The following is a 27,534-nucleotide window of genomic DNA, read 5'->3' as shown; positions in this document are numbered from 1 at the left end:
TGCTGTCATACCTCCTGCATACCTTCATCTTTGGCTGCTCTGACTACAAATTAGATGAGCTTTTGGTCTGTTTTTTAGAGGCAGGAGCCTGCATATTGGTGTCCAGTGTATTTTCTATTAACCACCTAAAATAGATCATAAGCAAACCGCTTGAGCTTTAAATTGTTTTCAGTAGTTAAAATAAATCAAACTAGTGATGGTGAATTTTTGTTTTGAAATGTGGTCATTCTGACAGAGAACATCATTCCATAATTTTCCATAGACAGCGTGGGTTGTGTTTGTAGATGCATTTTCATTTGCAGCTTCATTTGAAGTTTCCTTTGTTCCCTTTGAATTAAACGCCCACGCCCTCTTTCCCAGCATGGACAACAAATACAACATCACCGTTTGTAGATATTAATACCGAAATATCAAACCTTGAGCTTTGAAGGAAATGGAGCAGATATTTTTAGAGTTCACATTCGATAATCCAACCGAAACGATGCCTGGTGCAAGTAAAGAAAACGAGCTATTCGTTCACTGGTAGCGGTTCATTTTTCAACCGGAGTTAAAGAACACGCTTTCTGACATTTGATGTGCTTTTTATGTCAGTATTGACATTCAAAGACCTTTTTTTTTAAGTTAAGTGTTTTGAAAAGGCTTGACACATGACATTTATTTCCATGGTAATGAGCCTGCATGGCAACAATAACGCTGCTCTTTGTTATGTGGCTTGTGTCCTAAATGTGATCAAAATCACTAAGCAACTTATATCACGATTGTTTGATCAGTTCAATGTTGAGCTAATGTAAGACTCTGCTAGATGAACTTAATATCTTCTAATTTAAAGCTAATATTCTATGAATTGTTAAGCTGTAGATGATATGTGTTATAGTTTAAATACCTCTCTATCTATAAACCAACACACCTATCAAGTTGATTATAATATAAAGCCACTCCTCCTTCATGGTTATCAACAGTTTGTTAAAGTTGTTTCATAGTAAAGATTTTTTCTTCTTTAAATCATTTCATAACATCATCTTTCTGCAAAAATATGAAAAAACAGCAAAGTTTATTCCCTGTTTTTAGCCACGTTGGGAACATGAATGCACCGTCAGTAGATGAAGTCAGAGCATTGGCTCAAGTGTTGGGATTTTTTAAACTACTGTGTGGATTACCATGGGATTAAAAGACAAAATTAGTGTTGCAATGAATGGTTAAAGATTCACCTGAAAGGTAACACTGCTGTGGCCGACTGCACGCTCAGGCCACCTCATTCGTCCACTTTCCTCACTTTCCTTTGATAAGACTTCCAGTTCATAACCTTCCGCAGTTATACTTTAACTTGATCCGGAAACATCGAGTTTATAATAAACTTTCCGCTCGCTTGCTAACATGCTCGCTGTTCTAACATGCTCGCTGTGCTCATTTCATTCACCCTTCTTATTTATGCACCATATGCTCTGCCCCTGTTCAACCTACAAGTGTAATCTTTTAGGCGTGCCTGGCTGTCTGCGTTTCTATCAAATTATTTCCAGAGCAGCGTACATGCAGGTGACAACAGCTTGAAAAATGAAGTAATCCCTCGGGCTGTAGCAGCTATGAAAATGTAGTCTCTTTATTAGATCATCTTTCTCGCTCTTACTATGCTATTTAGAGCCGTCGTAATGGAGCAGACGTCATTGATTAATGTTCTTTCTGCATGTGGCCTTTTGTTGGCTTACAAACAAATTCACTGAACAAGGTTAGACACAGATCAATAAATCAAAGGATCTGAGTTTGATCCTCTAATGGCCTCTGAGGGTCCATGAGAAGCCATGTTTCCTGATGAGCGCTCTTGAGCAACAAGTTAAAAAACTGTTGGAAAGTATTTGCATATTTTAGCATCTTCTTGAATTCTTCATTGTTTGGCTTAAAGAGATAAAAGCTACACCCACATTTCCAGTTAAGCCTTTGAGCATAAATTTATATTTATCCAAACAGCAACTGTTTATTAGGGCTTAATTTAACCTCATGAGTAATCTGAAATAAGTATAAATAAGAAGAAATGTGTCTTCAGTCACTTGACTGACTGCTATGTTGCTATAGATTCTATGAATCTGATAAAGCATTTTTTTCTACTTTCACCATGCTTCATGACTGTTTCATGTCCGTTATTATCAAAGTCCAGGAAAACAAAGCGAGTGCATTGTGTTTTTTAATGTTGCCATATAAAATTGTTTTCCTCTGACGCTTGAAATGCTTTCTTTTGTATATTCATTACATGTTTGTATTCAGCTGTGTTGCCTAGAAGTATAATGAGGTTTTTATTGCTCCATTGTTGTGCGTGAACTAGCATGTATGGCCGACCTAGTCACACACAGTTAGCAGTCTGTTTAGAAATGGCAGATGAGGCCCCAAACCCCCTTCACCTTACACATTTAGCATTCTCCAACTGAACAGATTAATGCCATTCTTAAGTGGCGTTTCTCACATCACTGTCAGAGTCCTTTTAGATCAGTGGTCACCAAATTTAGCTTGTTATTAGTCAGTAAAAAAAAAAAAAAAGAAACGATTAATTGGCGTGTTTGTCGTGAGAGATTTATACAGGGGAGGGGTTGGGTAGGATGTTACGATATTCCCCAGACACAGCCTTGTTGCCACGGTGATGTAATGATGCCCCGACCTTGTTCCCCCCGAGGCAATTGTTAGAGACATTAATGACTGGGTCATGCAGCAAAGCACCTGAGCTTTTTTGTTTTGAAACATTACATCATGGCTCGGGGCAGGAGAGGTGATGTCATACCAGGTCTCCAGCCTCCCTTCCCCCTTCACTGCCTCCCACTCACCTCCCCCAGTGCTTTGACTGGAGCAGCTCCAAAACCAGCTCGTAGTATGTTGCTTTCGAGGCACTGTCTGAGGCAGAGCAGACTCTTTATTCAGAGGCTGAAGCCTCAGCTGTCTGCTTATGTAAAGAAATGTGTCAAATAAATGGGCGGTTTTCTTGGATTTATTTTATTTACAAATGCTCTTCGATTAATGGCTGTGTCCATTTAAAAAGTTGTATTAGATTATCTGTGTATGTGGATGTTAGTTTCTTTTTCTTTTTTCTTTTTTTTTTGGTTTTTTAAGCATTTAGATCTGATTAAGAACGAAGTTTTGAAATCGCCTCATCAGTCAATAATCCGCAGCTGCTATTGAAAATTACTCATTGATCTCCTTGTTTTTCTAGTTACTTGTGCAATCATCCGGTTGACTAAGATACTGAAAATTTCCCATTATAATTTCCTATTCCCAAAATCAGATTTAGACAGCATTTTCCAATTAATATTTCAAATCTTCAGTGTTTAAAGCGCTTCACATTTTGCCACAGGTTTGTGTACTTGTAAGCTCTCTCTAAAACAAGAGGACAAGAAAAAATAGTAACCATGGCGCAAGATTGAGAAGAATTAATGCTGTCAGCGATGCTGGCAAATGGCTAGACAACTAAATTATAGGCAAAAGAAATGTGAAAAATATCACATCTGACATTAGAGGTTTTCTTGGTGATGCTCTGTGTCAACTAGCAGCTGCTTGGTTTCATTTTGCGTTAGTTTTGAACCAAATTTCTTGTTATTTTGTGATGTGAATTGTAGCTGTTCTGCTGTTGAAGGCATTTCTTATTTCATGGATAGCCCCTAAACCTCCTCTACTCCCTGTGGGCTGCTTCTGTGACTGTGCTGTCTCAATATCACTGTCTTGTCAGCAGACAATCATGAGAGACTTTCTCTGTATCCAGCATCTCCAGTGGCATGCCCTCCCACTGGAATATGCACACATTTCTTCCTTTCACAAAGCTGAGAAGAATTAAAAATGGTTTTATTTAGATTTGAAGCTTCACTGGTGCTGCTGCTGTTGGCTGTAGTACAGCTGATCGAAGGTGAAGTGGCTCAGTCTATTGCCACTTTTTCTGTCTCTGTTATGCTTCCCTCCCTCCTTCATTTTGGTGTGTCTCGCCTCTGTCGCCACAGCAACTGACGGCCCTGGAGGGTGTGTAAGGGGGGTGGTTGAATGCTGGTGGGTGCGGGGATTGAGTTCACCCAGTTGCCATGGCTATTCCAGCTGACTGACAGTGACAGTGTGACATCACTGCTGCCAGTCTTTGCAGTTGCACTGTTGTGTAGCGTTTCTCTCTCTCTATCTTGTCTTTCTTCTTTTTGTTCCCTCTCAAGAAGTGATGTAGGTCTATCAGTCTGTCTCTTTTTACTCACTCCATCAAGAGGAAGTACTACAACTTACCCACCCAGGAAATGGCTTTTCTCCATTTGGTTACTATGCCAACCAGCTCCAGCCGCCGTCTCCTGCCGAAAAGAGCGTGATAATGGCATTACTGACACTGTGCTCCTCTTCTCCTTCCATCCCTCCAACACTGCATCATCCATCCATCTATCTTTCTACATTTTGAATTTTTCTCACCTCTCATGTATTCAACTCTTTCCTGCCTTAAGCTTTATTCTCATGTCATCTCTCCATCCTCACTTTCATTTTCTCATCCACCCATCTCCTCTTACTATCCCCCCCGTATCTGGGATTGTTGTTGTCCCCCCCCCCCAAAAGAGCCTCTTACAGCATCTCTGTTAGGCAGGGAGGAGGTCCTTTGTCGCAATCCCCCCACACCTCTTCTCTTTGAACCACCTCCTCCCCCTCCTCCACCACCCCTGACACACATACACACATCCCCCTTGCTCCTGCTACAAACAAACCGCTGGCTTTAACGCACAGTGCCTCGGTGGAGGCTGCAGGCGTATCGGTCTAGAAATAATCTAATGGTACATAAAGGCGTTAGTGTGCGTGTATGCGCGCGTGTGTTATTTTACTTTCAGTGGAGGGAGGGAGGAGTACAGATAGAGAGGGAAGGCGGAGAGAGCAAAAGCGAGTGAAAGTCTTGTCAGCCATTTTTCTCATCTTTCTTGTTTTTTCCGGGTTTCTGCTTTCTTATCGGCTCGCCTTCCAGAGATGTGATTGTCAAGTGCGCGGAGCGGGAAGAAGCTGGCTGTTCTTCGCTTGGATAAAAGGATTTTTTTTCTCTCTTTCTCACCCCTCACTCTCCCCCCTCCTCCCTTGTGGTTTTAAGATATTTCTGCGGGAAGCAGCGGGTTGGCAGGAATAAACGCAGAAGGTGGCGTTGCTTTTGGAGAGTCTGATCAGGCCAAGGAGCAGCGGATACTCCCAAACTGTCAAGCCGCCGCCTCCTTCTAGGGACACGGTGCAAACTGAGGGAGAGGAGAGGAGAGGACAGGCAGGCTGAAAAAGATGGGGGTGTATGCTGTGGCATAGAGCAGGTCCGGGATGTTATATTTTAGCCCGGTGAACATTTTTTCATTATGAAACCATTAGCAGCATCAGACAGCAATGGAGTCCCGAGCCAGCAAGATAAAACTCCGGTAAGTAGCCTATCGATGTGCAACGTATTCTCTCCATCTTGTTTTTTTTTTTTTTTTCTTCCTCCACTCCTTATTTATGACCCACTAGATATGATTACAAGCCCCATAATGGATGTGCATCAGATTTCTATCGAGCCTGTGAGAGATGAATAAGCACGGTGCAAACCAAGGACGTGCCAGGAACCAGGAAAGCTTGATCAGTGCATGATTGTTGCCCTGTCGAGCCTCCGATGTGTGTCAGTGTGTTGAACTAGAAACGGCCGCCATGTGCTTGCTGTCACTGACGCGCGCAAATGCACACACACTAATGTGAATATTAAGAGCTCCAGGGATCTCACAGGCCTTGTCAGTGGGATGGTAAATTAATATCACAGTATTTAGCCAGTATCCTGATGATCTTTGCATTAACAGCAGTTATTTTCTTTTGGCTTGGCTCACAAACCGCCGTGCAGATGAAGATGTGTGTGTTTAATGACCGATGTGTCTGCCCTCGTTATGTTTTACGACACACTGAGATGTCTGAAATGACGTGCCTACGTTATTAAACACACCAGCTGCATTTGCGTTTGCTGCAAGCATTGAGTAATGGTTCTTTTTTTGTTTTTTGTTTTTTTTTTTGTTTGTTTTTTTGGAGGGGAGGTGATGTTTTGTGCAGAAATTAGGCTCCTTTAAATTTAGTTATCCCACCTTTTAGTCTCAAGTAACTGTCACAGCTCGGGTTGCATTGCAGAAACAGATTGGCAGTATATGGCAAACACACAAGAATACATAAGAAGGATTTTGAAACTGCTTTTTTTTTTTTTTTTTTTTTTTTTAAACACCAGCTGAAATAGTTAGATCCACCCAGGCTGTTGCTGGTGACGCTGTCCGTGGTGCTGGAAGCAGCCGGCAGCTCCAGCAGACACTTGGAGGCCTGAGATGATCTGCACTTTACAGTGAACGGATTGATCGGCTGTCAGCGCTGCTGGCATCACTCACAGACAGAGACCACACAAACACACACACACATGTAAAGGGCAGACTATACATCACGCTGATGGGCGGTTCCTGGGTTGTACAGCACAGATTCTGAGCAAGAAATCGCCTTAATATTCGTTTAATAGCCATAGATGTGTCACTGTTGGTGAGAGAGCTCTTTCTCTTTTTCCTCACTGTTCTGCTTCCCTCTGGGAGGCTTGCGGGATGCTAAAGCCTCACACAATCTTCACATAAGATGATATGTATCAGAATGAAGTGGGAAACTTCTAAAGGTAGCATGTCTGAAAATCTTTTTTATGAAATTGTTTTGTATTTTTCCAAGATGTGCAGTGAAAGGAACAATCCACATGCAAGGAAAGAGTCTTAAAGAGTCTTAAAGTACCCTACCTTGTTTTATGAATGTTTTATATATAAACACAACAGGCCATTAGTCTGGTTTAGCAAACTTAAACATGCAGACATAGACACCTTTTATATATTGATCCTGTTTGTACCCTTTGTATCATGTGTTAATGCAGCTCTTTGATGAGACCGCACTAATCTAGAAACAAATAAATACATTTTCATTTCACTAATTATCCTTGTTGAGACACTTAAACAATGTCAAATATTTATCTTCCACACTGTTTACAAGGAAAATGCAAAACTGCTGTCATGTAGCATATAACTCTTAATTAAAGGGCTGCTTCTGGCAGAATTAAACAGTGTAGTTAGAGTCTGGATAGCATGCACCTCAAGTTTGCTTCAAACAAGTCAGCAAGGTAACTTAGTGTCAATAATGAGAAACATTTAAGAATGCAATAACCTGAGTTTGGCTTGTTTATGTATTATTATGGATTAGCTGTCTTACAGCACCTGGAACTTTGCAGTCAGACTATGTTTTACTGCCCTCTGTTTGAAAATGCTGTTGTGCATCTTTACAATGACATAGGAGGCTTTCTGCATTCTCTTAGTTTTGTTTTGTCTCCCCGTCCCTTCATTTGACTTTTGTTTTCTTATGTTTTTGCATATATATGGGGACTTGTGTAAATATTCATTTATCTCAGCAGGAAACCCACCATGAGCCAAGTCAAATACAGCCACCAGATCACATTACACTTAATGGCATTATTATGACAGTTTTGTCACCGCTAGCAACCATATGTGCAATTCTGTGTTTGCTTTTCGTTCCTCTGAAGGTTTGCTATTTCCATCCTTATTTTATACTGCAACAAGACGCATGTTAGCATAACATTTAATTTCAGACTAATTTACCAGCCTTTTATGGTACTTTTTATGATTCAGTCTTTAGGTGATGAGGTAAATAAAAAAAAACTCTAATGGTTCGTTGTGCCTCCAGTAGCTGGCCTTTGGAACAAGTGTTGTCTCTTTGTAGAAAGTTGTCTCTTCCTGTCAAATTGCTGGTTTGTGCGGTACTGACTGGTGGAGCTGTAACTGGGCGGGGGGAAGCTCAGAGAGCATATCAGACCCATTTAATCGGACACCCTGCCAAAGGGATTTTAATCTCTTGATCCACAAGGCTCAGGAAAGCGAGAAGCTGCCACCATGGCCAGCGGATGTGCCTGCTCCCTCTTAGCCTTCCAACACTGGCAGCTTTCTATCTTATTACAAGAATAAAAAGTTCAAATCACATATGAAATGTTTTGGCATAGCACATTTAGCTGCTTGAAATCAGAAGGAAAACCACCTCAATTATAAACTTTAATAATCAACGGACAATGATAATTTTTATCGGGAAGCTCTTTTTGAGACTCCTTGATGTTTTCTCTCTAAAAGAAACTGGTCACTGTCAGGAAGGGTTTCCATTGTAGCAGCACCGATTCACTCCTAGCATGTACAGACAGTAAAGAGATTGAGAGCCAGCCAGTACTTCCACCCAGCAATCTAGGTCATTAGGTCTACAGTGTAATTTAAGGGGCACCACATCTGCTCACATGTAAGCAGGACAGAGTGTTGTGGCTTAAGCATTAGAGCGGTGCTTAATCCTCCTGTGACAGCTGATTGTAATCATTTTTTGACTAACAGATCCACAGAGCTTTGTTTGCAAGAGAACACTGAATTTGGAACATAAACAAGGTAGGAGAATAACAACAAACTCATGCTGGGGTTGATTTTTATCACACCGCTTACAGATTTAAGCAACAGTATTTCAGTTTTGTCAGTATGGATCAAAAGGAGTAACCAATGTTATTTTTCATCGCAGTCGTACTGATTAGTAAAAACTTAATGTGTGTTGTTAAAGTTGTGCTGGTATCCAGCTTGACCCAGTCTTGTGCATTATATTGAAGCAAAGAGGTTGGTCAGTGGACTACATGCTTATGGACTGACTGGACTCTGGCTTATTGACCAACACACAGATGACCTAAATGAGCGGAGAGAAAGGATTAAGTGGTTATTATCCCCTCCCTTTATCCCAGTTTTCCTGCCCTCCCTTTATCTCTCCCCCCTTTCTAGAAGGAGGGGCTTATGTATGTGGAGGGGGTTTTGTTTGGAGAAGGTGGGATCTTTCCTACTGGCCCTGGAGGCTGTATTTACTTGGCGCCAAAGCATGTTTTGGTTTTTCGGATTTTTATTTCCTTTTTTTCCCCCCAGAATAATGATTTTAAATTTAATTCATTGTTGTTACTGTGAACAAAGAATAAAAACAAGAATGCATCAGTCTTGTAATGTAGCTCTTTACTTTCCTGCACTGTTGCTGGCACTCAAGCCCAAACCTGTCCATTTCTTTAAAGAAGGAACAATTTCTTGAAAAAGCTGCTTACTATGGTATTTTCAGGTGCAGATTAATGCACATTCAGTAGCCAAAAACAGATTTAAACAGTCTCAAAGTGTATTTAAAAAGAAAATAAAAAATGAAATGCAGCAATATGATTTTGATTGTGCAGAAGCACATGTGCAACTCACATCTGCTTTTTGATACTAGACTTTAAAGCTCCCGTTAACTTGCTGCAAAACCAAATTTCCCCAGAGAGATAATGATGAAGTTGAGGGTGTCCCTCAAAGCTACAGGTCTCTGACAGCAAATGTCAGTCATATATATGTAAATAGTAACAGCATCAGCTCCAACATGGCCTCACTGCTGTGGTTAGTATTACACTGTGTGATATACTGTACCATAAGAGTCATGACAGGGAACTGTGATGAAGCCGCATTGCTGCAGTTACAAACAAAATATTCATCACACAATATTGTCCAGCCAGTAATAATAACATGAAAGTCAGCTGGAGGCATTCAGAGTGAAGTCAACCAGACAAGAGGATGGGAAATAGCAGCCTGAGGGGGGTTAGTGACTGACTGGGCCCTCCGGTCGACCATTTTGGTTAGTGCACCCAGCCAGATAATTAAACGTGATGGCAATCTTTGACACAGTGTAATCACATCACACCTCAGTGCCACAGGAGCTCTGCTGTCTGGCTCTCAGTCTCTTGTCATTGACACAGAGAGAGACACTTGGTGACTTGATACATCTCATTTTCTCCAGCAACTCCAACATTAATAAGTTCTACATAAGTTCACTCCCACAACCCTTTGAAGATCATCTACTTGTATCATGAATCTGTGACACTAATATTGAGTCTACTTTTAGTCAGAAGTAGCTGTTCAGTGATGATTCTGGCAGAAAAAGCCTTTTCCTCCCATCGGAAAGCTTTTTAATGAAGTCATAACGCAGATGAGTACTTCAGAAATGTCACAGTGGATTTTTCTTAGAGTACATTCAAGAGCAAATGTTGGCTGAAACCTCTTTACTTCCAAATATACTTCTTCAGATGTTTTTTTTCTGTCAAAACTGTTCCATTTGTCGTCCAAGTGAGACTTAAATTTGTTTGTGGATTTCCAAAACTATCTGAGGCAGTGATCTTATTTACAGCCCAATCAGAGTTTTAGGTACATGCAGTGACACAAAGTCGGATTTTCTGAGACACGAAAAGCTAAAAGTTTATTGCAGCTGAACCTCCTGCCCTACTTTGTCAGCACTTGGTTTTAAGTTATTACAATCTTAGTAAACATTTTAAATAAATAAAATTTAACTATTTTAATTTCAAGCATGCAGTAAAAACTCAAAACCCAGTTTTCTCCAGATGTTTACATTTGGCTCCAATTTCCTGCCATATGACGACAGAAGTAAACCAGTTTAAATCTGCCCGATTTAACTTTTAGGGTTAAAAATGTAATATTGATGATCTTCCACAGCCAGAAGTGGAGATGAAAGTGGCTCGGAGCAAATGGTCTCCTTGCTGAGTATCAAATATATATTAGTAAATAAAACATTTAGCCATAAAATATTAACATAAATAGACACCATGAACCAGTTTACACTGATTAAATTCATATTTCAGCCCTAAGGCACTTTAATAAATTAGATGGATTTAACTAAAACATGCTATATATTGTAGGATAATATATAAAATATTTGGTTGAAATGGATATTTGCCTCTTAAGTCAGGCAAATGAATGGTTTGCAGTAGGTTAGTATGAATATATTCAGCTATTTAAAGCTAATGTTCAACAATATTGCAGTAATATTCTCTTGATGAACACATCTATCCATACAATCTGATCCATGATCTTATTATTTTTGTGTATTAAATTAGGTAAAATCATTTACAATTTTCACTGAAGGTATCTGTGTAAAGTAAAAACTGTGTCAGACTTCAGATAGCCCTAAAAGCTGCTGCAGTTCTAACAACTCTGCTTCTTTTTACTTTATGATTTGTCTGCTATGATAAAACTCCAGCCTGGGGATTCAGAAGTATTTTACATTTTAGTGTCATCTCCGTAGAGAAGTGGGTTAGTTCATTTACAGCTCAGATAATTACAGCTGCTACTTTATACAGTATGAATAACTCACAAGGGTTTCCCCCCCGTTACTGCCTGATGATTATTTAGTTTATTCAAGTTACGTGCTTTAATTAGGGAATTTCCTTCATGTACTGTACACAGCTTCTTGTTTGTTTGCTTTCTTCTGGAGAAAGCGGTTTCTGTGCAATTATGTCAGGCTGCAAAACAGAATTAATTTGAGTTTTTTATTTTTTGAGAGTGTAATCCTCATCTTGTCACATAAATGTGAAAACTGAGCTCCAGGAAAGCTTATTTTGTCAGATTTGTTCCCACATGGGTTTAGGTTTAACGTGTTAATGTCACCTGAGAAAAACAAAAACGTGTCAATAAGAGACAAACGTGTTTGTTTTTTTTTTTTGTTTGTTTGTTTTTTGCCATAAAAGCAAATTTTTTTTCTTTTTTTTTGACAAATTTTTTAAACATTTTTCACTCATCCCTGTTTCAATAACAAATTGTGCGTAGATCTGAGCTTTTGTGTTGTCACTAATGAATCGTCCTGCTCTGTTCATGTTGTGTAATCGCTGCTGAGGAATGAAACGCAGAGAAAAAAGGCCTTTAGTCCATTTATTGAATGTAAAGGGAACATGTTGCATTTTCTACATAGCTGGTTTGTAAAAGCAAAAACATGCAGTATTAACTTAAAACAGCCTGTTTGATTGTGTTCACTGTCAATAAATAAACACCACGAGTATAGAGGAGATGTTTTTGTTCACATGTTTAAGACTCTAACAAATAGATAAACAAATATGTGACCAAGCGCCAAGCAGTGAGTGACCGATGGCGGCTGCAGGGCTGGCTGATACTGACCATCTGTGTGTATGTTGTGTGTATGTATGTGCAGCTTCCTGCAGACTTCAGCAGACTTCACCTGGCCGACGGCTTACACGCACAGGTGACCCACGTCTCCTCCAGCCACTCAGGATGTAGTATCACCAGCGACTCTGGAAGCAGCAGCCTGTCAGACATTTACCAGGTAAGGTGTCCGCTCATTGGTGCTGGATCCCCAGCTTGGACTCCCCCTGGGTGGTTAAGTTGGGATGATAGTTTGGCAAAGAGGATGATTAAAGATGGTCATCCTTCCCTCAGCTAAAAAAGTCAAACTTTTGCAGAGGTGGTTATTGGTCAAATTGCTGTGAGAGAAACAAAGGGAAATAAATGCTGTTGAAATCATTTTAAATAAAGGTTTAAACTCATTTTGTGTGGACGTATTGGAAATAAAGAGTTAAAATGATCCCGGAAGTTGATAATCTTCCTCCTTGTGGTGACATGACAAGTATCCCTGTGTGACTTCTCATTAATCTCATTAAAAAGCACATGTTTCTGCTATTAATGGTTTGGGTTATAAAGGCTATAGGATACTGACAGGAGGGTGTCACTGCTCAGCGGGTGGCGAGCAGACAGTGTGGTGGCTGTGAACAGGTGGTCCAGCCCACGTCCTGACTCCACCTCTGCCTTTCATCACCTCCAAGCAGAAGTACAGACCACCCGGGAAGCTATGACGTTCAGTCCTATGTGTTAACTTTATGCTAAACTGTAACTAAAATCACCATCAATCTTTACAGAATTTCAGGAGACATTGTGACTAATGCACCAAATAAATAGATCTGAACCCCTAGAACACATTAGAGGGACACAAATACTATTTCTCGTGACTGTGCACTTGCCCCAAACCACATAAATAATCCTCTTACATAGCACACGAGCCCCATTGAATCCTAATACTGTCACCTGCTGTGTGTCTGCTCATGTGTGTGTGATTGTTGTTTGTGCTTGTGACCATGCTCGGGGGCAAATTCACCCACAATCCCTCTGCTTTGCTCAGACTTTTACCCAGCCTGTGTTTTTCTCTGAGGGGTGTTACTCCTGGTTATTGGAGTCAAGCGGTATGATTGTGTGAGACCTGTATGAGCTGGTGTTATATCACAGAGGTGTGGTGTAAGTTTGGCCTTGCTGCTGCTGGCCGGGGCGGGTTGAACAGGCTCTTCTGTCTCCAGTCTGTGATTCCCTGTCGTAGCACCATCTGCTAGCAGCTCTGTGACGGCCTCTTGATTTCCCTCTGCTGGAATCACACACTCTTTCTTGTTCTCACTTTTCCTTCTTGGCTGGAAGCTCTCTTTTGGAACTGTGGGTCCTCTGTCTCTGAACACTGCATTTCATTTCTTCAAGTTTTCTTTGTCTCAATCTGTCTCTGTTTCTTCTGTGCCTGATGGTGATTTACTTAACAGATTTATAGATTTACTTTTTTTTAATTAACAAGTATGTCTTTTAAATGCTTATAAATGGACAGGCACAAGTTAGCAAGTATCCTGAGAGGATTTGTTGTGGTGGAAAAATCCGAGTTTAGTTTTTGTGTTTTATAAGACAAAAATCTAACCACAGTGCCTTTTATTTTGGGATCACCTAAAAATGCAATCCACTTCCTTTTTATCTCTCAGTAATTGTCTCATAAGTGAGATTATCTTATGTACAGAAATATATTCATCTACTTTTCCTCCTCGTTACTTTCTGAGTCCCGTTACTCATTTAATTTAGGACTAACAACCTGAACAGCGAGTTTGGATTCAATCCCTCAACCTCCTTAACTTTAACCTAACCAAAGTTTTTAGAATTTTTTTTTGTATCATGGATTAAGGTTTCCTAGTTTCCTAGTTTACAGCTTAGTAGATAACAAATAGGTGATTTTTGTGGTGTCATTGTGGATATGTTTGAATAATCAGATCTGCCGGAGGTTTGATTTCTTAAGCTGAAGACCACAATGGTTGTTTTGTGGGTGCTGTAGTAAAGACATGCTTTGTAGACTCCAGTTCAGGTTATTGATGGGAAAACAACTATAGTTTCGTTTCTGCTCTGGTATCCACGCTCTTGGAGTGAAGTGAAGAGCTTTACATCATTCTCACGTCACTGCCAACATGGTGAACTGTTTGTGTCTGAATAAATCATGAAATTGGTCCTTTGAAAGCATTGATCCAAGAATAGCCCTCATGAAATATTAACTGCACCTGACTTGCCCACTGATTCCTAATGCTTACTGGAGATTTATGGATTTTTGATACAGTCATGACTTCATAATACAAACCTGCACATGAAAACAAAGGCGACCAGTTTAAGTGTATTTAGTAGAGACTGTAAACTCTATCATTATAAAAGGTACTGCCAAGTTTGAAAGATCTGAAAGACTTGTTTTTTATTATTTTTTTAAAGTATGGTGGTTTTGTTCAGTTAATGAGAATATTTTGATGCTACATGTCATCTAGTCCATTCATTTTCATTAAGATAAGATACACTAGTGTTTGTAACATATATTGCTCTTTAATAAAACTGAATTTGTCTGACGGCCTCGCTCATACATCCCACAGATCTCTGCAGACCCCGCCTTGGTTCCACCCACCAGAATCTGCACCAATGAAGTGCAAATGGCCAGTTAGGCCCTGAATCATTAATGAGTCTTTTGCACATGGTGCTTGAGGAGAAATGTCACAAGGTTTCTGTAAGAGACTGCACGGGGACTATGTGCATTGAAAAATTTAAAGCAGACTGACAGTCTGGGAGGCGAAGATGCGTCTGGCTCTGGGATTTTGCGGGCAGTTTGCAAAGACAACCTTTTTATCTCTTTCTATTAGGAAGCTTGAGGTTGGGCACCATATTGGGGTAAGACGGTTCATTGTGAGGTGGTAGCAGAACGGATGTTTTGTATTTATTTTCCTGCTGCTTTAGTTCGACTCCAAAAGCCTTTCATGTTCTGAACATAAACCGAGCAATATGGCCGCTCTATCTTGTCTACATGTACTTCTTTGATGAGAGCAGCAGAAGAGCTCTGTTAGTAGCGCTCATCCACAAGTAATTGCATTAAGTTCACTTCTCATCTTAGTTCATTTTTACGGCTCCACACATATTTCATCTTGTGCTTTCAAAGAACAGGATCTGGCTGTGAGGCAGGCTGTGGAGTTTGCTGAGGGGGAGAGGAGAGGAAAGTTGGGAGTTAATTAGCTTGTTACTATGCATAGCAGACTGTTTGGTATGCAGTGATGATGCCTGTCTTTCTCATGCTGTACTCAATACCTCTTAGCCATTTAGTGAATAAGGTCAAATCTGTACAGTTTTACAAACTCTGTGCTTTTGGTTTGTGATGTACTGCTTCTCAGCTGTACCGCGAAAAGACTTCAGCAGAGTGTGTTGTGCTGTGTAAATTCTGTTTCCTGCTAAGTTTTACATTTACAACAGCTGAAAGTCCAAGCTGTTGTGTGTGATGAGCATGCAAGCAGCCCGGATGGATTGGTGTCTCGCTGAAAGACGCATGGGCAGCAGTGCAGCTGGTAACTGTGGAGGTTTGACCTCATGCTTGTGGGACAGCTTTCAGTTGCTGCTGCTGGATGGAGATACAAAGGCCATCTTCACTTTCATCGTATATGAAGTGACTCGTTTCTTGTCTGTTTGCTCTTTTTAGGCCACAGAGAACGAGCCAGGTGACATGGACCTGAGTGGCCTGCCAGAAACTGCCGTTGACTCCGAAGAGGACGACGATGAGGAGGACATCGAGCGGGCGTCGGACCCCCTCATGAGCCGGGACATTGTGCGGGACTGCCTAGAGAAGGACCCCATGGACCGGACGGATGATGATATAGGTGAGCACCCAGTTTGAGGTTTTATTACCTTTTTAGACTGATGTTGGGAGTTAAAACTAAAACTGACTAAGCAGCATTGTTTGTATCTCAGTACAGCTTATGAATGCCACTATTGTACATACAGACGTTTGACTCTGCGGCATTTATTCTAAATTCATGTTGCCTATTCTTGTGCATGCCACAGAGGGTGTTATTTGGAAGATATCTTTGGAGAGCGATGTGAAAGATAACAGTGATAAACACAAGCAGTGTTTTTCTAGCCTGGGACTACTTTCCCAGCTTTTCAATAAATGTAGCTCTGCATAAAAGCCACTCCCTCCTTTCTTATTTAAATCAGCCACAGTAAATTCACTCTGCTCCGAAGTCTCTGTTGCTCTCATTCACAATGCTGGCTTTCGAGTAATTTTCACCCCACATCAGGGCTTCTGTGTCATATACCTTAAAGCTATGACTTAATTCCAACACTAATGATAGGCCTGTTTAAAAAAAAAACAAAAAAAACAGTACACACAGTCAGTTCATATCTACTGATGTGGACTTGGAGAGGATGATGCACTGAGTGAAGAGAGAGAAGAAGCGAGCGCCAACCCCCTCCCCCATTTGCTCATCCTCACCACATACACTCCATACCCTCCCCTCTCCCCACCTCCTCTCCCTCTGCCGACAGGGTTTTCTAGGTCACTCCAGCACATCCTCTCGCCTCACCTCTCCCAGCGCATTAAACTTTCAGCGCTACCGCAGCTTCACACACAACGCTGTTGCCATGCCAAGCCCAGGTCAGCCGGTGCACCAGACTGATGCTGGTCAGGCAGGAGGCAAAAGATGCATTGTAGATTGTAGAGGAGGAGAGGGGAGTTTTTCCTTTTCAGCTGCAAATGGAGGGGGCAGCAGAGTATTTTCAACTTTCTTTTACATATAGAATCCACCTTGACAGCAGTCTTAGTGTCCAACAACTCATTTAACTCATATAAAGGTCAATCAGTGATTTGTCAGCTATTATTCTTGGCCCTCCTCAAAGTTAATATCAATAAAATTGATATTTGGCTTTATTTTCTCCACGTAATGATTCCTCTTTGAGCTTTGTAATGATGGTGTCAATGATCCATTTTGAATCTCGACCTCCAACTTGAGTCTCCTTGGCTGGATGGAGGGAAGTGCTGCCCAGCCTCTTGTCTCTATATCCCCTCAGTGTTTGCTGTTTTTCCTTAAAGGCCTCTGCTGTATCTCTTTTCTCTCTTAGAGCAATTACTGGAGTTCATGCATCAGCTGCCAGCGTTTGCTAACATGACCATGTCAGTGAGGAGGGAGCTCTGCGCAGTCATGGTCTTTGCTGTGGTCGAACGTGCCGGCACCATCGTTCTCAATGATGGAGAGGAGGTGCGTGCTTGTTCATATTCATGCACATCTAATCCCTGTCCGGTGGCTGTGTCTTTCCTTAATCTGTATTTATATGTATACGTGTGTGTTGGTGTCTCTGGGAACTGAACCTTAGCCTCACCTCTCACACAAACAAACCTTTCTTTTCCCACTTCATGTTTTTTTTCTGCTCTATTAAACCTGAATGGCTGACATCACTTGTCATCGGGTCTTTCTAGTGTCCCTGAGGCACTTAAAAGCTTGACTCACTTCATTTCTCTCTCTTTGAGACATGGCATGTGGTTTCAAAGAAAAGACAATTTACTTATTATTTTCTAACCATGATGCATTGTAACAATAGAGAGCAGAATTTGTCTTTAAGGCCTAGCTTCAATAGTAAATTCATGCTTTTAGAGTTTACAGGGTTCAATGAACCTGTTGTTGCTGTTGAGGTAAAAGATGTGAATCTCCCACACTAATTTATTAGCAATTCTTTTTTTTTTATCCATTTTTTCACTAAGTACTATATTTTCTCAATTTAAACTAGCTTGTACTATTATTTCTTTTTTAAGTCAGCTTCTTGTTGTTGCTGTATCCCTCTGAGGCAGTGAAGAAACCATCTGTTAGTGCAGCAATCCCCTCATAGTTACTGCATATGGTCTTTTTTGATAAATAACTTTGACTCATTAAAAGACACCAGCTGTTGGAAATGTTACTAGCTAGCACTTAACAACATCTACAAAGTTATTGCTTTGTTTCTTTTCTGTTTCTTCTTTCCTAGTTTGTTTTTGTTTTTTGCATTCATCTTATTGTCTTTGTCTCCTTCAAACATCTGACTGATGTGTTTGTGTGTTAATGCTCCAGCTGGACTCGTGGTCAGTGATCCTGAACGGTTCGGTGGAGGTGACTTACCCCGAAAGTCGCACGGAGGTCCTGTGTATGGGGAACAGTTTTGGGGTGTCACCAACCATGGAGAAGGAGTACATGAAAGGTGTCATGAAGACCAAGGTGGATGACTGCCAGGTAGGTTCTGGATTGATCTGTTTCCTTCTGTGAGCGTTAACAGGTCTGTTACCTTTGCATTTCAGGGAGGAAAAAACTGGCAAGAGCCCTGTCATCTTAGGTCATTAAATCTCACTGTGACCCACTTGGCCTGAAAATATTTGCTCATGACATAGAAAGTTGCTTTGAGCAAAAGCATGAGTGAGAAACAAACATTTTCAGAGAGAATAGGTCATCTAGTGCAAACAGAAAGACCCCATTATTTGCATCATATGTTTAATGGGAATAATGTACTTAACAGTTAAAGAGACTGAAATGTTTGTGGTCTTCTAATCATCAGCAGAGAGTGCTGCAAAAATATATATAAAAAACATTCTTATGTAATCTCAGGAAGATAGTAGAATCTCCTCCTAGTCAGCTGTTAGCAGTTATATTACTTTAATAGGCTTTTTTATTGTTTGTATCTGTTGCATCAGATTCAGGCTTGACTGGGTTCAGTAACCAAAATCTTACACATATTTTTAAAAACATGTCACTGCTCTATTTTTAAGCACATCTATTAATGTTTGATTTTGTAAAATCATCTCTAATGTGTGTTCCCTGTTTTTTCTTTTCTGTTTTTTCCCCTAGTTTGTATGTATAGCCCAGCACGAGTACTGCTGCATCCTTAACCAGGTTGAGAAGAACATGCAGAAGGTTGAGGAGGAAGGAGAGATTGTTATGGTGAAGGAACATCGTGAACTGGACCGCACCGGTACCAGGAAAGGGCACATCGTCATCAAGGTGACAAATCAAAACCCAAAACATACGCGAGCTGGTCATCTTTTATTACAAAAGCTTTTAAATCTATAATTCCACAACTTTAATCCTCAGGGCACTCCGGAGCGCCTCACCATGCACCTTGTAGAGGAGCACTCTGTGGTGGACCCCACCTACATTGAGGACTTCCTGTTGACCTACAGGACCTTCCTCTCCAGCCCCATGGTTGTGGGCAAGAAGCTGCTGGAGTGGTTTCACGACCCCAGTCTCAGGGACAAGGTACGTGTAACATTACTCGTAATGCAGGCGTAGATGTCTGAACTGGTTTAGATTTTAGAATACTAACTAAAAACATGCTTCAGATGAGTTTTATCCAGGTGCATCAAAGTCAGAGACAAGCTTAGACTTGTATAGTCGCCTGAATAAGGGCTTTACATACGTGTCATAATTAGCATCTGATCACATGTCTGTCATCACACCTGGTAAATACTAAGACAGTTTCTCTAAGATTTGTTGTCTTTCCAAATATTCACAGGGATATTTTTTTTAGGATATCAACTACTCAGACATGTACCTGCATGGTGATATGTACTGATTATGTAATTTGTCCAGGTTACACGGGTAGTCTTGTTGTGGGTAAACAATCACTTCAATGACTTTGAGGGCGACCCAGCCATGACTCACTTTTTGGAAGAGTTTGAAAACATGCTGGAGAAAGAAGTAAGTGTTTGCATCTAAACAGTAATTCTGCACATGATTTAAAACAAAAAGGAATCAGTTAGATTTTTATATTTGATTTTTGTTTTTTGTTTTTTGTTTTTTTTGTTGTTTTTTTTCACTTTTTTTCCCCAGAAAATGTGCGGGCACCTCAGACTGTTAAACATAGCATGTGCTGCTAAAGCCAAGCCGCGGCTGGTAACGCTGACCAAGCCGTCCAGGGACTCTCCTCTGGCATTCAGCCTCCTGGGAGGTCAGGAAAAAGGTTTCCGCATCTTCATAGATGCCGTGGAGCCAGGGAGCAAGGCAGCAGAAGTTGGCCTTAAGCGTGGAGACCAGGTTAGAGTCCTCATCTCTATTTTTACTTACTTAAAATACTAGTGTACATTTTTTGTACATTTCTGATTGAATTATTCCCCTATAATGCCATTTCCTTTTTAGTTTATTTAGCCCCCCAATGGTTTAAAAAAAACAAGTTTCTTTCAGTTGCAACTGCAGAGAAAACCCACTCCAGCCACTCACAGAAATCAGCTCTTGAATTGATTTTTTTTTTTTCTGTTGAAGCTCATTTTTGTTGTGGATTGGTTTTGCATTTAGATCTAAGTAGCATTAAAAGGGCTCTTTTAAGAAGTCTGAAATCGAACTTGTCAGTAGCTGCAGGCACCCAGTGTTGACTTTCTCCTCACAAGTTGACTTCTCGACCGTTTTCACACTCTGCAGGCCTCTCAGCTTTAAGCAAAGTCTTTTAATCCTTGAAACCATCTTGAGTGTGTCTGGATGCGAGTTAAGCCCTCTTGACTCCAAACATCCCCTGCAGCTGTTTCCCCCAAAAGGAAGCAGAGGAGCTGACTTCCTTGGATGCATTTACTCTCTCACACAGCTCTCACCTTCCATTTTTTTCTGGATTGGTTACTATCATCATTCACTCATTCAGGACCTAACATTTAAGCACTTTAGCATTAATTTCTCTTGTTTGTCACGCGGATGTGTGTAAGTCAGTGATTACAGTTCTTACAGCAGCAGATGATGTTCTGAATATAATGTACATAACTGTTAAAGATGACTTCCACCAAATATGAAGTGATAGCTGAGTGAGAAAATTGAACATGAATGTAAGTTTCCAGCATTTAAACAGCTTTAACGCTGTAACTGTAGTCAACACGCATTAATACAACAACCACATGTTGAACTAAATGTCATGCAGATAACATGCAGGAGCCTGGAAGTTTATTTCCTCTCTGTTCAGGGGCTAAAATGCAGTTAAATACCTGGAACGTTTTTCTCTATTCCCATATTTATCATTTTTAACAGGTTTGACTTTCCAGAAATCAGTGATTCTTTCCCCAGACAGTCCACTGGGTGTTTACCAGCACAGCTGTTGGAGTCTTAATCCACATATATCATTATGCATCAGCTACAGATTAGATATTAGATTTATTTCTTACAAACACAACTTGGCATTTTATTTGCATCATTAATTTTATCTGCTGAGACCAATGTGGTGATGGATCATGAGAGACTGTGTTGGAGGGGAGACAGACTAAAAAAAAAAAAAGGTCCAAACTGGCATTATTTTGTTTGTAAGAAAATAGGATTTTTCTTTACGTTTATACTTCATTTCCTTCGCAGTGTCTTTTGTATTGTATCAAACTTTTTGAAAATGTAGCTAATGGATTGCTTTCTTATCTTTTTTCTGTAGATCTTGGAGGTAAATGGGCAGAATTTTGAGAATGTCCAGCTCAGTAAAGCCAATGAGATTTTGAAGAACAACACCCACTTGTCCATAACTGTGAAGACAAACCTTTTAGGTAATATTCTTGCTGTCGTTTTGTTTTCCCTCTGTCTTAAGTATTAAAAATCAACAGTAAAAACCTATCTACTCTAATACAGTTGAATTTAATAAAGGCCACAGCTCATCCTTGTACTATATAATTTCTATTCAGTGTTTAAAGAGCTGCTAACAAGGCCTGAACATGACCACGACTTGGATGGTGATGAGGAGCATGATAGGAAGAACGGTGCTCCCCACCTACCAAAGATTGGGGACATCAAAAAGGCCAGCCGCTACTCTATCCCAGACCTGGCCGTGGACGTGGAGCAAGTTATGGGTCTGGAGAAGGCCAGCAAGAAGGCTAAGAGCAACTCAGTTGGAGGACGCAACAAGCTGAAGAAGATCTTTGATAAGACGCTCACCAGCATCCTGCCCCCCAAACCGTACAAGTAAGAAGACCTAAAAATAGTTAAATAATCTTTTAGCTAAGAACCACTATATTTAATATAGTCTAGACTGTGCAGCTAGATCTCTCACAGCTAACAACACAAACATTGCCCTCTGCTTGTTGTTGACAATACTGCTATCTCACTCCCCCTCTCACTTCTGTCATCCCTTTTGTTTCCATAGCGACGTTTGTGTTGGCCAATCACAGGATGACAGCATAGTAGGGATGAAGCAGTCCAAACAGATCCCACCAGCTTTGCCGGTCAGTGGAAACCTCTCGTCGTCGAACCCAGACCTCCTCCAGTCACACCACCGCATCCTCGACTTCAACAACCAGCCTGGTGTGTTTTTCACTGCTTTTAATGTGAGACTGAGAAGCCTTAAAAAAAAAAAAACATGAGGTCATAATACCTCAGCACAATAATCAAACATTTTACAGAAAGGCATCAATTGTAAAATTCACTTTGTCACTCTTTCAGCTACAAACTGCAAAGAACAGATAAATACAGATATTTATTTTTCATGGTTCCTGTATGTTTTGTGTCCTTTCAGTACCGGTCGTACTGAGTGAGTATCTGCTCTGCTCGTGATCCTGCTTGTAATAGCACAGTTTCTCCTTAAACTAATCTGCAACTTTAGATTTACTGGGCATATGGGGGATTTGTGTGTTCTACTGGGTTTTCATTTTAATCGAGCTGATGATTGATGGGAAACAAGGTGTGTGGGTGTCATAAATGTGGTGATGTTAAAATCAAATAGTACATGCTCAACCTTCAAAAACAGCCTACGATCACTGATGTTATTTTCCTTTTCAATTATAAATTTAAGCAGCTTAGATTTAATTGGAAAAAAATAGCATATCAATAAAGATTTATGCTTAAAGCTGAAATCTTTCTCATCAGATATGTCAGACCAGGTGTTACGAGTTTTCAAGGCGGACCAGCAGTCTCGGTATATCATGATCGGGAAGGACACAACAGCCAAGGAGGTAGTGGCCCAGGCAATCAGGGAGTTTGCCCTGACCGCAGCGCCAGAGGCTTATTCGTTATGTGAAGTGTCTGTCACACCAGAGGGCGTCATCAAACAGAGACGGTTACCAGATCAGCTTTCTAAACTAGCTGACAGGATTCAGCTGAGTGGCAGGTAATGAGTGAACCGTCACATCAAAGAATGAGATAAAGAAAGACTTTCTCTCTGATTTCTCACATTTGAGATGCTTGAACCACTGTTAACTCACTACTCAAAAATGAAAGAAACCCCCTTATCCTTCTCTGCCATCAGATACTACCTAAAGAGCAACATGGAAACAGAGACGTTATGCTCAGATGAGGATGCCCAGGACCTTCTCCGAGAAGGCCAGATCTCTTTATTACAGCTTAGCACTGTTGAGGTGGCCACTCAGCTCTCCATGAGAGCCTTTGAACTTTTCTGTGCCATCGAACCCACCGAATACATCAATGACCTCTTCAAGCTGCGCTCAAAAAGCGGCTCTGTCAGCCTAAAGCGCTTTGAGGAGTCCATTAACCATGAGACCTTTTGGGTGGCCACGGAGGTGACACGGGAGCCCAACCAGCTCAAACGCATGAAGACCATTAAACATTTCATCAAGATCGCCTTGCACTGTCGCGAGTGCAAGAACTTTAACTCCATGTTTGCCATTATCAGGTGAGAGAATGAACATTAGAGAATTATTCAGCTTCATGTTGTCATTTTGTATATCATGCTGCTGGAAAAGTAACTGCTTGGCATCCACTGGGACAGTTGAGTTTTTTCTTTGGTAACTTTGGTTCCCTCTGCAGTGGTCTGAACTTGGCTCCAGTCTCCAGACTGAGGGGAACATGGGAAAAATTACCGAGCAAGTATGAGAAATTGTTCGGGGACCTGCAGGACCTCTTTGACCCCTCCAGAAATATGGCCAAATACAGAAATGTCCTCAATAATCAGAACCTCCAGCCTCCAATCATCCCCCTGTTTCCCGTCATCAAGAAGGACCTCACTTTCCTACATGAAGGTAAACGGCATGATGTATGTGTTGAAAATTCATAGCCAGTTTCAACCAGAAATAATTTTACAGTTGCGGCAAAATATTTTTTTTATTCTTTTATTTTTAATATATTTGTAATATGATTCATCTTGATATGCAATTTGCACTAAAATATGTATTACTTAAATAAAAACTAACCATACCATTTCTTTACTAATTAAAATAGCTTACTGCTAAGCTAGCTTGGTTAAGCTAATCCAGTTTTTTCTTTGTTTTTTTATGTGCCACCTCATTTCTGTAGTTTCACAACTAAAATAAGAATTTGAATATGAAATTAAAATACATTAATTTTACAGACTGTTAAAATTAAGTAGGAATTGCTGCTTTAGCTTTGCTAACATGGCTATCCCACCAGCTAGCTTTTGCTTATCTGGTTTTGTTGTTTTATCTCTTGGTTAGCTTGCTTGTAGTTAACATCATTTGTACATTTTTGGTATATTTAGCCCAGCAGTCCCCTGGTATTTGTTTAAGGTTTCAATTGATCAGCTCTAGTTATTTATGTTCTGCCCGTGAATTTTACAGGCAATGACTCTAAAGTAGATGGTCTGGTGAACTTTGAGAAGCTGAGGATGATTGCCAAAGAAATCCGTCATGTTGGTCGCATGGCATCTGTCAACATGGACCCAGCCCTTATGTTCCGAACTAGGTAAGAAAAGCACTAACAAACAAGACCAGACGTCTGATAAGTAATGAATGGCATTCCCCGTAGGACCAGTCAAAGCTCCACTGACTAACCATCTCTGTGGGGTCAGCCAGTTCACATAGATTCACATTTCTGCATCGCACTTTTCCTTCAAGCAGCTGTTCCCTTTGGCAACCGTCTCCTCAAGCAACTGTTTCCTCATACACATTGTTGTTGTAAGATGTGCTCAGAGCTTCTGTGAAAGTGTGTCTTTGTCTTATAATGTCTCTGCTTAGTGCAGTTTGACCATTTGATTTCCTTTCTGCTGGGGTCTTTGGTGAAATTACTTCTCTTTGGTGATTGTGGTGGTCTTTCCTGTCCTAAGCTTTGTCTTCTCTTTTTCTCTCTCTACTCATACACCTTTGCCCTCCCCCCATGCTTGTCTGTTTATGGCAACCACCCTCTAGGAAGAAGAAATGGAGAAGTTTAGGGTAAGTTTGGTGACCCCTTGCCCTCCCTTCACCATGGCTCACCTTTCTGCCAACTTGTGTATTGCTTTTCTTTTTTCTGAAGCCTTGTTTTTATTAACCAGTTTGAGTTAAAACATCCCACTAACACTGCCTGACAGTAACCTCATGATACTGAGTGAAACAAAGGTCACATGTGCTAAGACACGGTTAACCACTGTTGTGCTCACATTAGCAAATGTGACCTTCTGTGATACGTTTTATAACAAAATGCATGCAGCCTAAAAGTGTAGAGTTTTACCTGTCTTAGATTGTATCTATCAGTCTTCAAACACCAGAGATTCTGGATATACTATTTTTTTTCATGCTTTACATTCTTGTGGTCACATGGGATATTATTGTGCTTACCAAACCCTTAACAGACAACGTATGGAAGCACATTAGTCACCTAGAAAGAAAAAGAAACATTCCACTTCTGTATTTCATGATTTTAACACCCACATTTTTACAACATTCGTAGCTGGTAATTAGGAGCGTGTTTACTCAATATGTTAAGGAACCTGACATGTTTCCTTAAAATGTGTAAAGTATCTTTCCACTGGTTTCACTTTGAAGCCACACAATTAAAGGCAATGGTCAGGATCATTTTTAGCTTAGGCCGTAAACTTTTACTACTACTACTAGCTCTGACTCAAGCCACAGAAATGTAAACTATGACTGTATCACACCAGCTCCCCACCCCCCTCTCCGTTCCTCCAGTCTGCTGTTGTTTGACTAGAGCCGTCATCCCTAACCCCCCTCCTTTTCTTGCTGCCTGGAATGTCTGGAATGTTTTGGAGTCGAGAGAAATACCTAAAGCTGCATGTCTAAGATTAAAACACCATGCTTCCCGTGTGACCCCCTAATGTTAAACACACAGTTTTACCTAAAGAGTGACTCATTTAAATTCTGAAGCAACTCATTAATTAAGTCCTTCTCTATTCTCTTCTCTTTGTTTTTCTTCCCCCTTTTTTCTTTTTTCTTTGTGCCTCTGCAAATTTCCATTCCTCTTCATGTTCATCTGTACACTCACATCCAGGTCTCTCAGTCAGGGTAGTGCCAACGCTGCTGTGCTCGACGTCAGCCAGACGGGTGGGCATAAGAAGCGGGTCCGACGCAGCTCCTTCTTAAACGCCAAAAAGCTTTACGAGGACGCCCAAATGGCCAGGAAGGTCAAACAATACCTGTCCAACCTGAGCCTAGAAACCAATGAGGAGAGTCTGCAGACGCTCTCGCTACAGTGTGAACCCTCCATCAGTACACGTGAGTGTGTGATGCAACAGAAGACAAATCTATTATTCAGTGACTCTCAGTCTAGAAGTATAATTTTGTGTTATATAAGAACAGAGTTCTTTGTCCTGGTCTGAGTTGTTGAGATTTCTGAGTTGTTAGGCCAAGTTATGATCCGCGGGCGTTAAATTCAAGCCTGCTTATGAGTCCTTTTGACACATTTCACCTGAGTTCCCCCCCCCCCCCCCCATTACTCAGTGCCCAAGAATGCCACTGGGAAACGACCAGATACCTCTCCAGTTGTGTCCAGAGCTGCCAGTCAGCAAAGAGGCCAGCTGGCCAAAGGTAACCAGGCCCTGCAGGTCCCCTCTGTGGCCCTCTACCCATCCCGAAAGAGAGTGCCAGTCAAGGATCTTCCCCCCTTTGGTGAGAGAAAATAAGTATAAGAATCAATTCTTTTAAAAACATTTAAAAATTATTTTATACCAGGCTGCAGTAGGAAATCTATTTAATGAAGCACAGTGCATGGAACTCTTGTTTGTAGAGCGCATGAGCTGTAATTCTTTTATTTATTTAATTTTTTTCTTTGCTGTTGATGATACTAGATATCCTGTTTCCTTGTTTTCTCTTCCTCATCCGGTTATTTCCAGACAATAGCAGTGCCACCCTCTCTGGCTTCTCTGAAACAGTGCTTCCACCTAGAGGCTATGTGTCAACAAGCAAATACAACAAAATCCCAGACTATGCAGCCTGGCTTTCTGACACCCTCCGGGGAATGGCAGTGCCCCTCATGCTAATTCTGCTCATTTTCCTGCAAAAATGTCTACAGGCACCAGTTCGCCTCAGTCTCTGAAGAAGATCCTGTCTCTGTCTGAGGAGGGAAACGAAAGGCACCGCAGGCCAGAGGACACTGTGTCCAATGCCTCCTCCCAGCTCTCCTCCCCACCCACTTCCCCCCAGAGCTCGCCCAAGAAGAGTAAGCCAATAATCCTCCCTCCCTTCCTTCAGACAACACTTCAAGCTCCTTCTCACCATCTAAATGTGCCACAAATGCCACCTGGTGGCCGAACTTTGTAGCTCTCAGGGTTTTTTTTTTCTCACTTTCACATACCAATGACCTGCCTCCAAGATTAGATTAATTTTGGTTCCATCTTATTCCAGTCCCACATATTTGCATCACTTTGTTACCCAAAGACACACAGGCAGACCCGTTTTATCTACAAGCAGCTTCTTTTGTCTTGCTAAAAAAAAAAAAAAAAG

At 41.0% G+C, this 27,534-nt stretch overlaps 1 protein-coding gene across 11 annotated transcripts in view; it reads left to right on the top strand.

The window, feature by feature from the left end:
* Positions 1–27,534, top strand: part of rapgef2b (Rap guanine nucleotide exchange factor 2b) — a 94,484-nt gene that overhangs the window by 57,925 nt on the left and 9,025 nt on the right. For 4 of the 11 annotated variants that reach the window (XM_041990039.1, XM_041990043.1, XM_041990036.1 and 1 more), the window contains 20 exons: positions 12,040–12,171; positions 15,643–15,820; positions 17,061–17,197; positions 18,041–18,199; positions 18,809–18,961; positions 19,052–19,216; positions 19,550–19,657; positions 19,790–19,993; positions 21,354–21,462; positions 21,598–21,874; positions 22,056–22,213; positions 22,425–22,439; positions 22,775–23,015; positions 23,154–23,537; positions 23,672–23,883; positions 24,439–24,562; positions 25,006–25,029; positions 26,084–26,307; positions 26,533–26,700; positions 27,104–27,250. In XM_041990039.1, coding sequence (XP_041845973.1) covers positions 12,040–12,171; positions 15,643–15,820; positions 17,061–17,197; positions 18,041–18,199; positions 18,809–18,961; positions 19,052–19,216; positions 19,550–19,657; positions 19,790–19,993; positions 21,354–21,462; positions 21,598–21,874; positions 22,056–22,213; positions 22,425–22,439; positions 22,775–23,015; positions 23,154–23,537; positions 23,672–23,883; positions 24,439–24,562; positions 25,006–25,029; positions 26,084–26,307; positions 26,533–26,700; positions 27,104–27,250 — 3,319 coding nt within the window. Of the gene's footprint in view, positions 1–4,759; positions 5,382–12,039; positions 12,172–15,642; positions 15,821–17,060; positions 17,198–18,040; positions 18,200–18,808; positions 18,962–19,051; positions 19,217–19,549; positions 19,658–19,789; positions 19,994–21,353; positions 21,463–21,597; positions 21,875–22,055; positions 22,214–22,424; positions 22,440–22,774; positions 23,016–23,153; positions 23,538–23,671; positions 23,884–24,438; positions 24,563–25,005; positions 25,030–26,083; positions 26,308–26,532; positions 26,701–27,103; positions 27,251–27,534 lie in introns of those variants that run through there. The other 7 variants (XM_041990041.1, XM_041990037.1, XM_041990047.1 and 4 more) reach the window with 6 other exon arrangements.

Source organism: Melanotaenia boesemani, chromosome 7, assembly GCF_017639745.1.
Source record: "Melanotaenia boesemani isolate fMelBoe1 chromosome 7, fMelBoe1.pri, whole genome shotgun sequence".
NCBI classification, from domain to species: domain Eukaryota; kingdom Metazoa; phylum Chordata; class Actinopteri; order Atheriniformes; family Melanotaeniidae; genus Melanotaenia; species Melanotaenia boesemani.
This window is presented reverse-complemented; position numbering and strand designations above follow the sequence as displayed.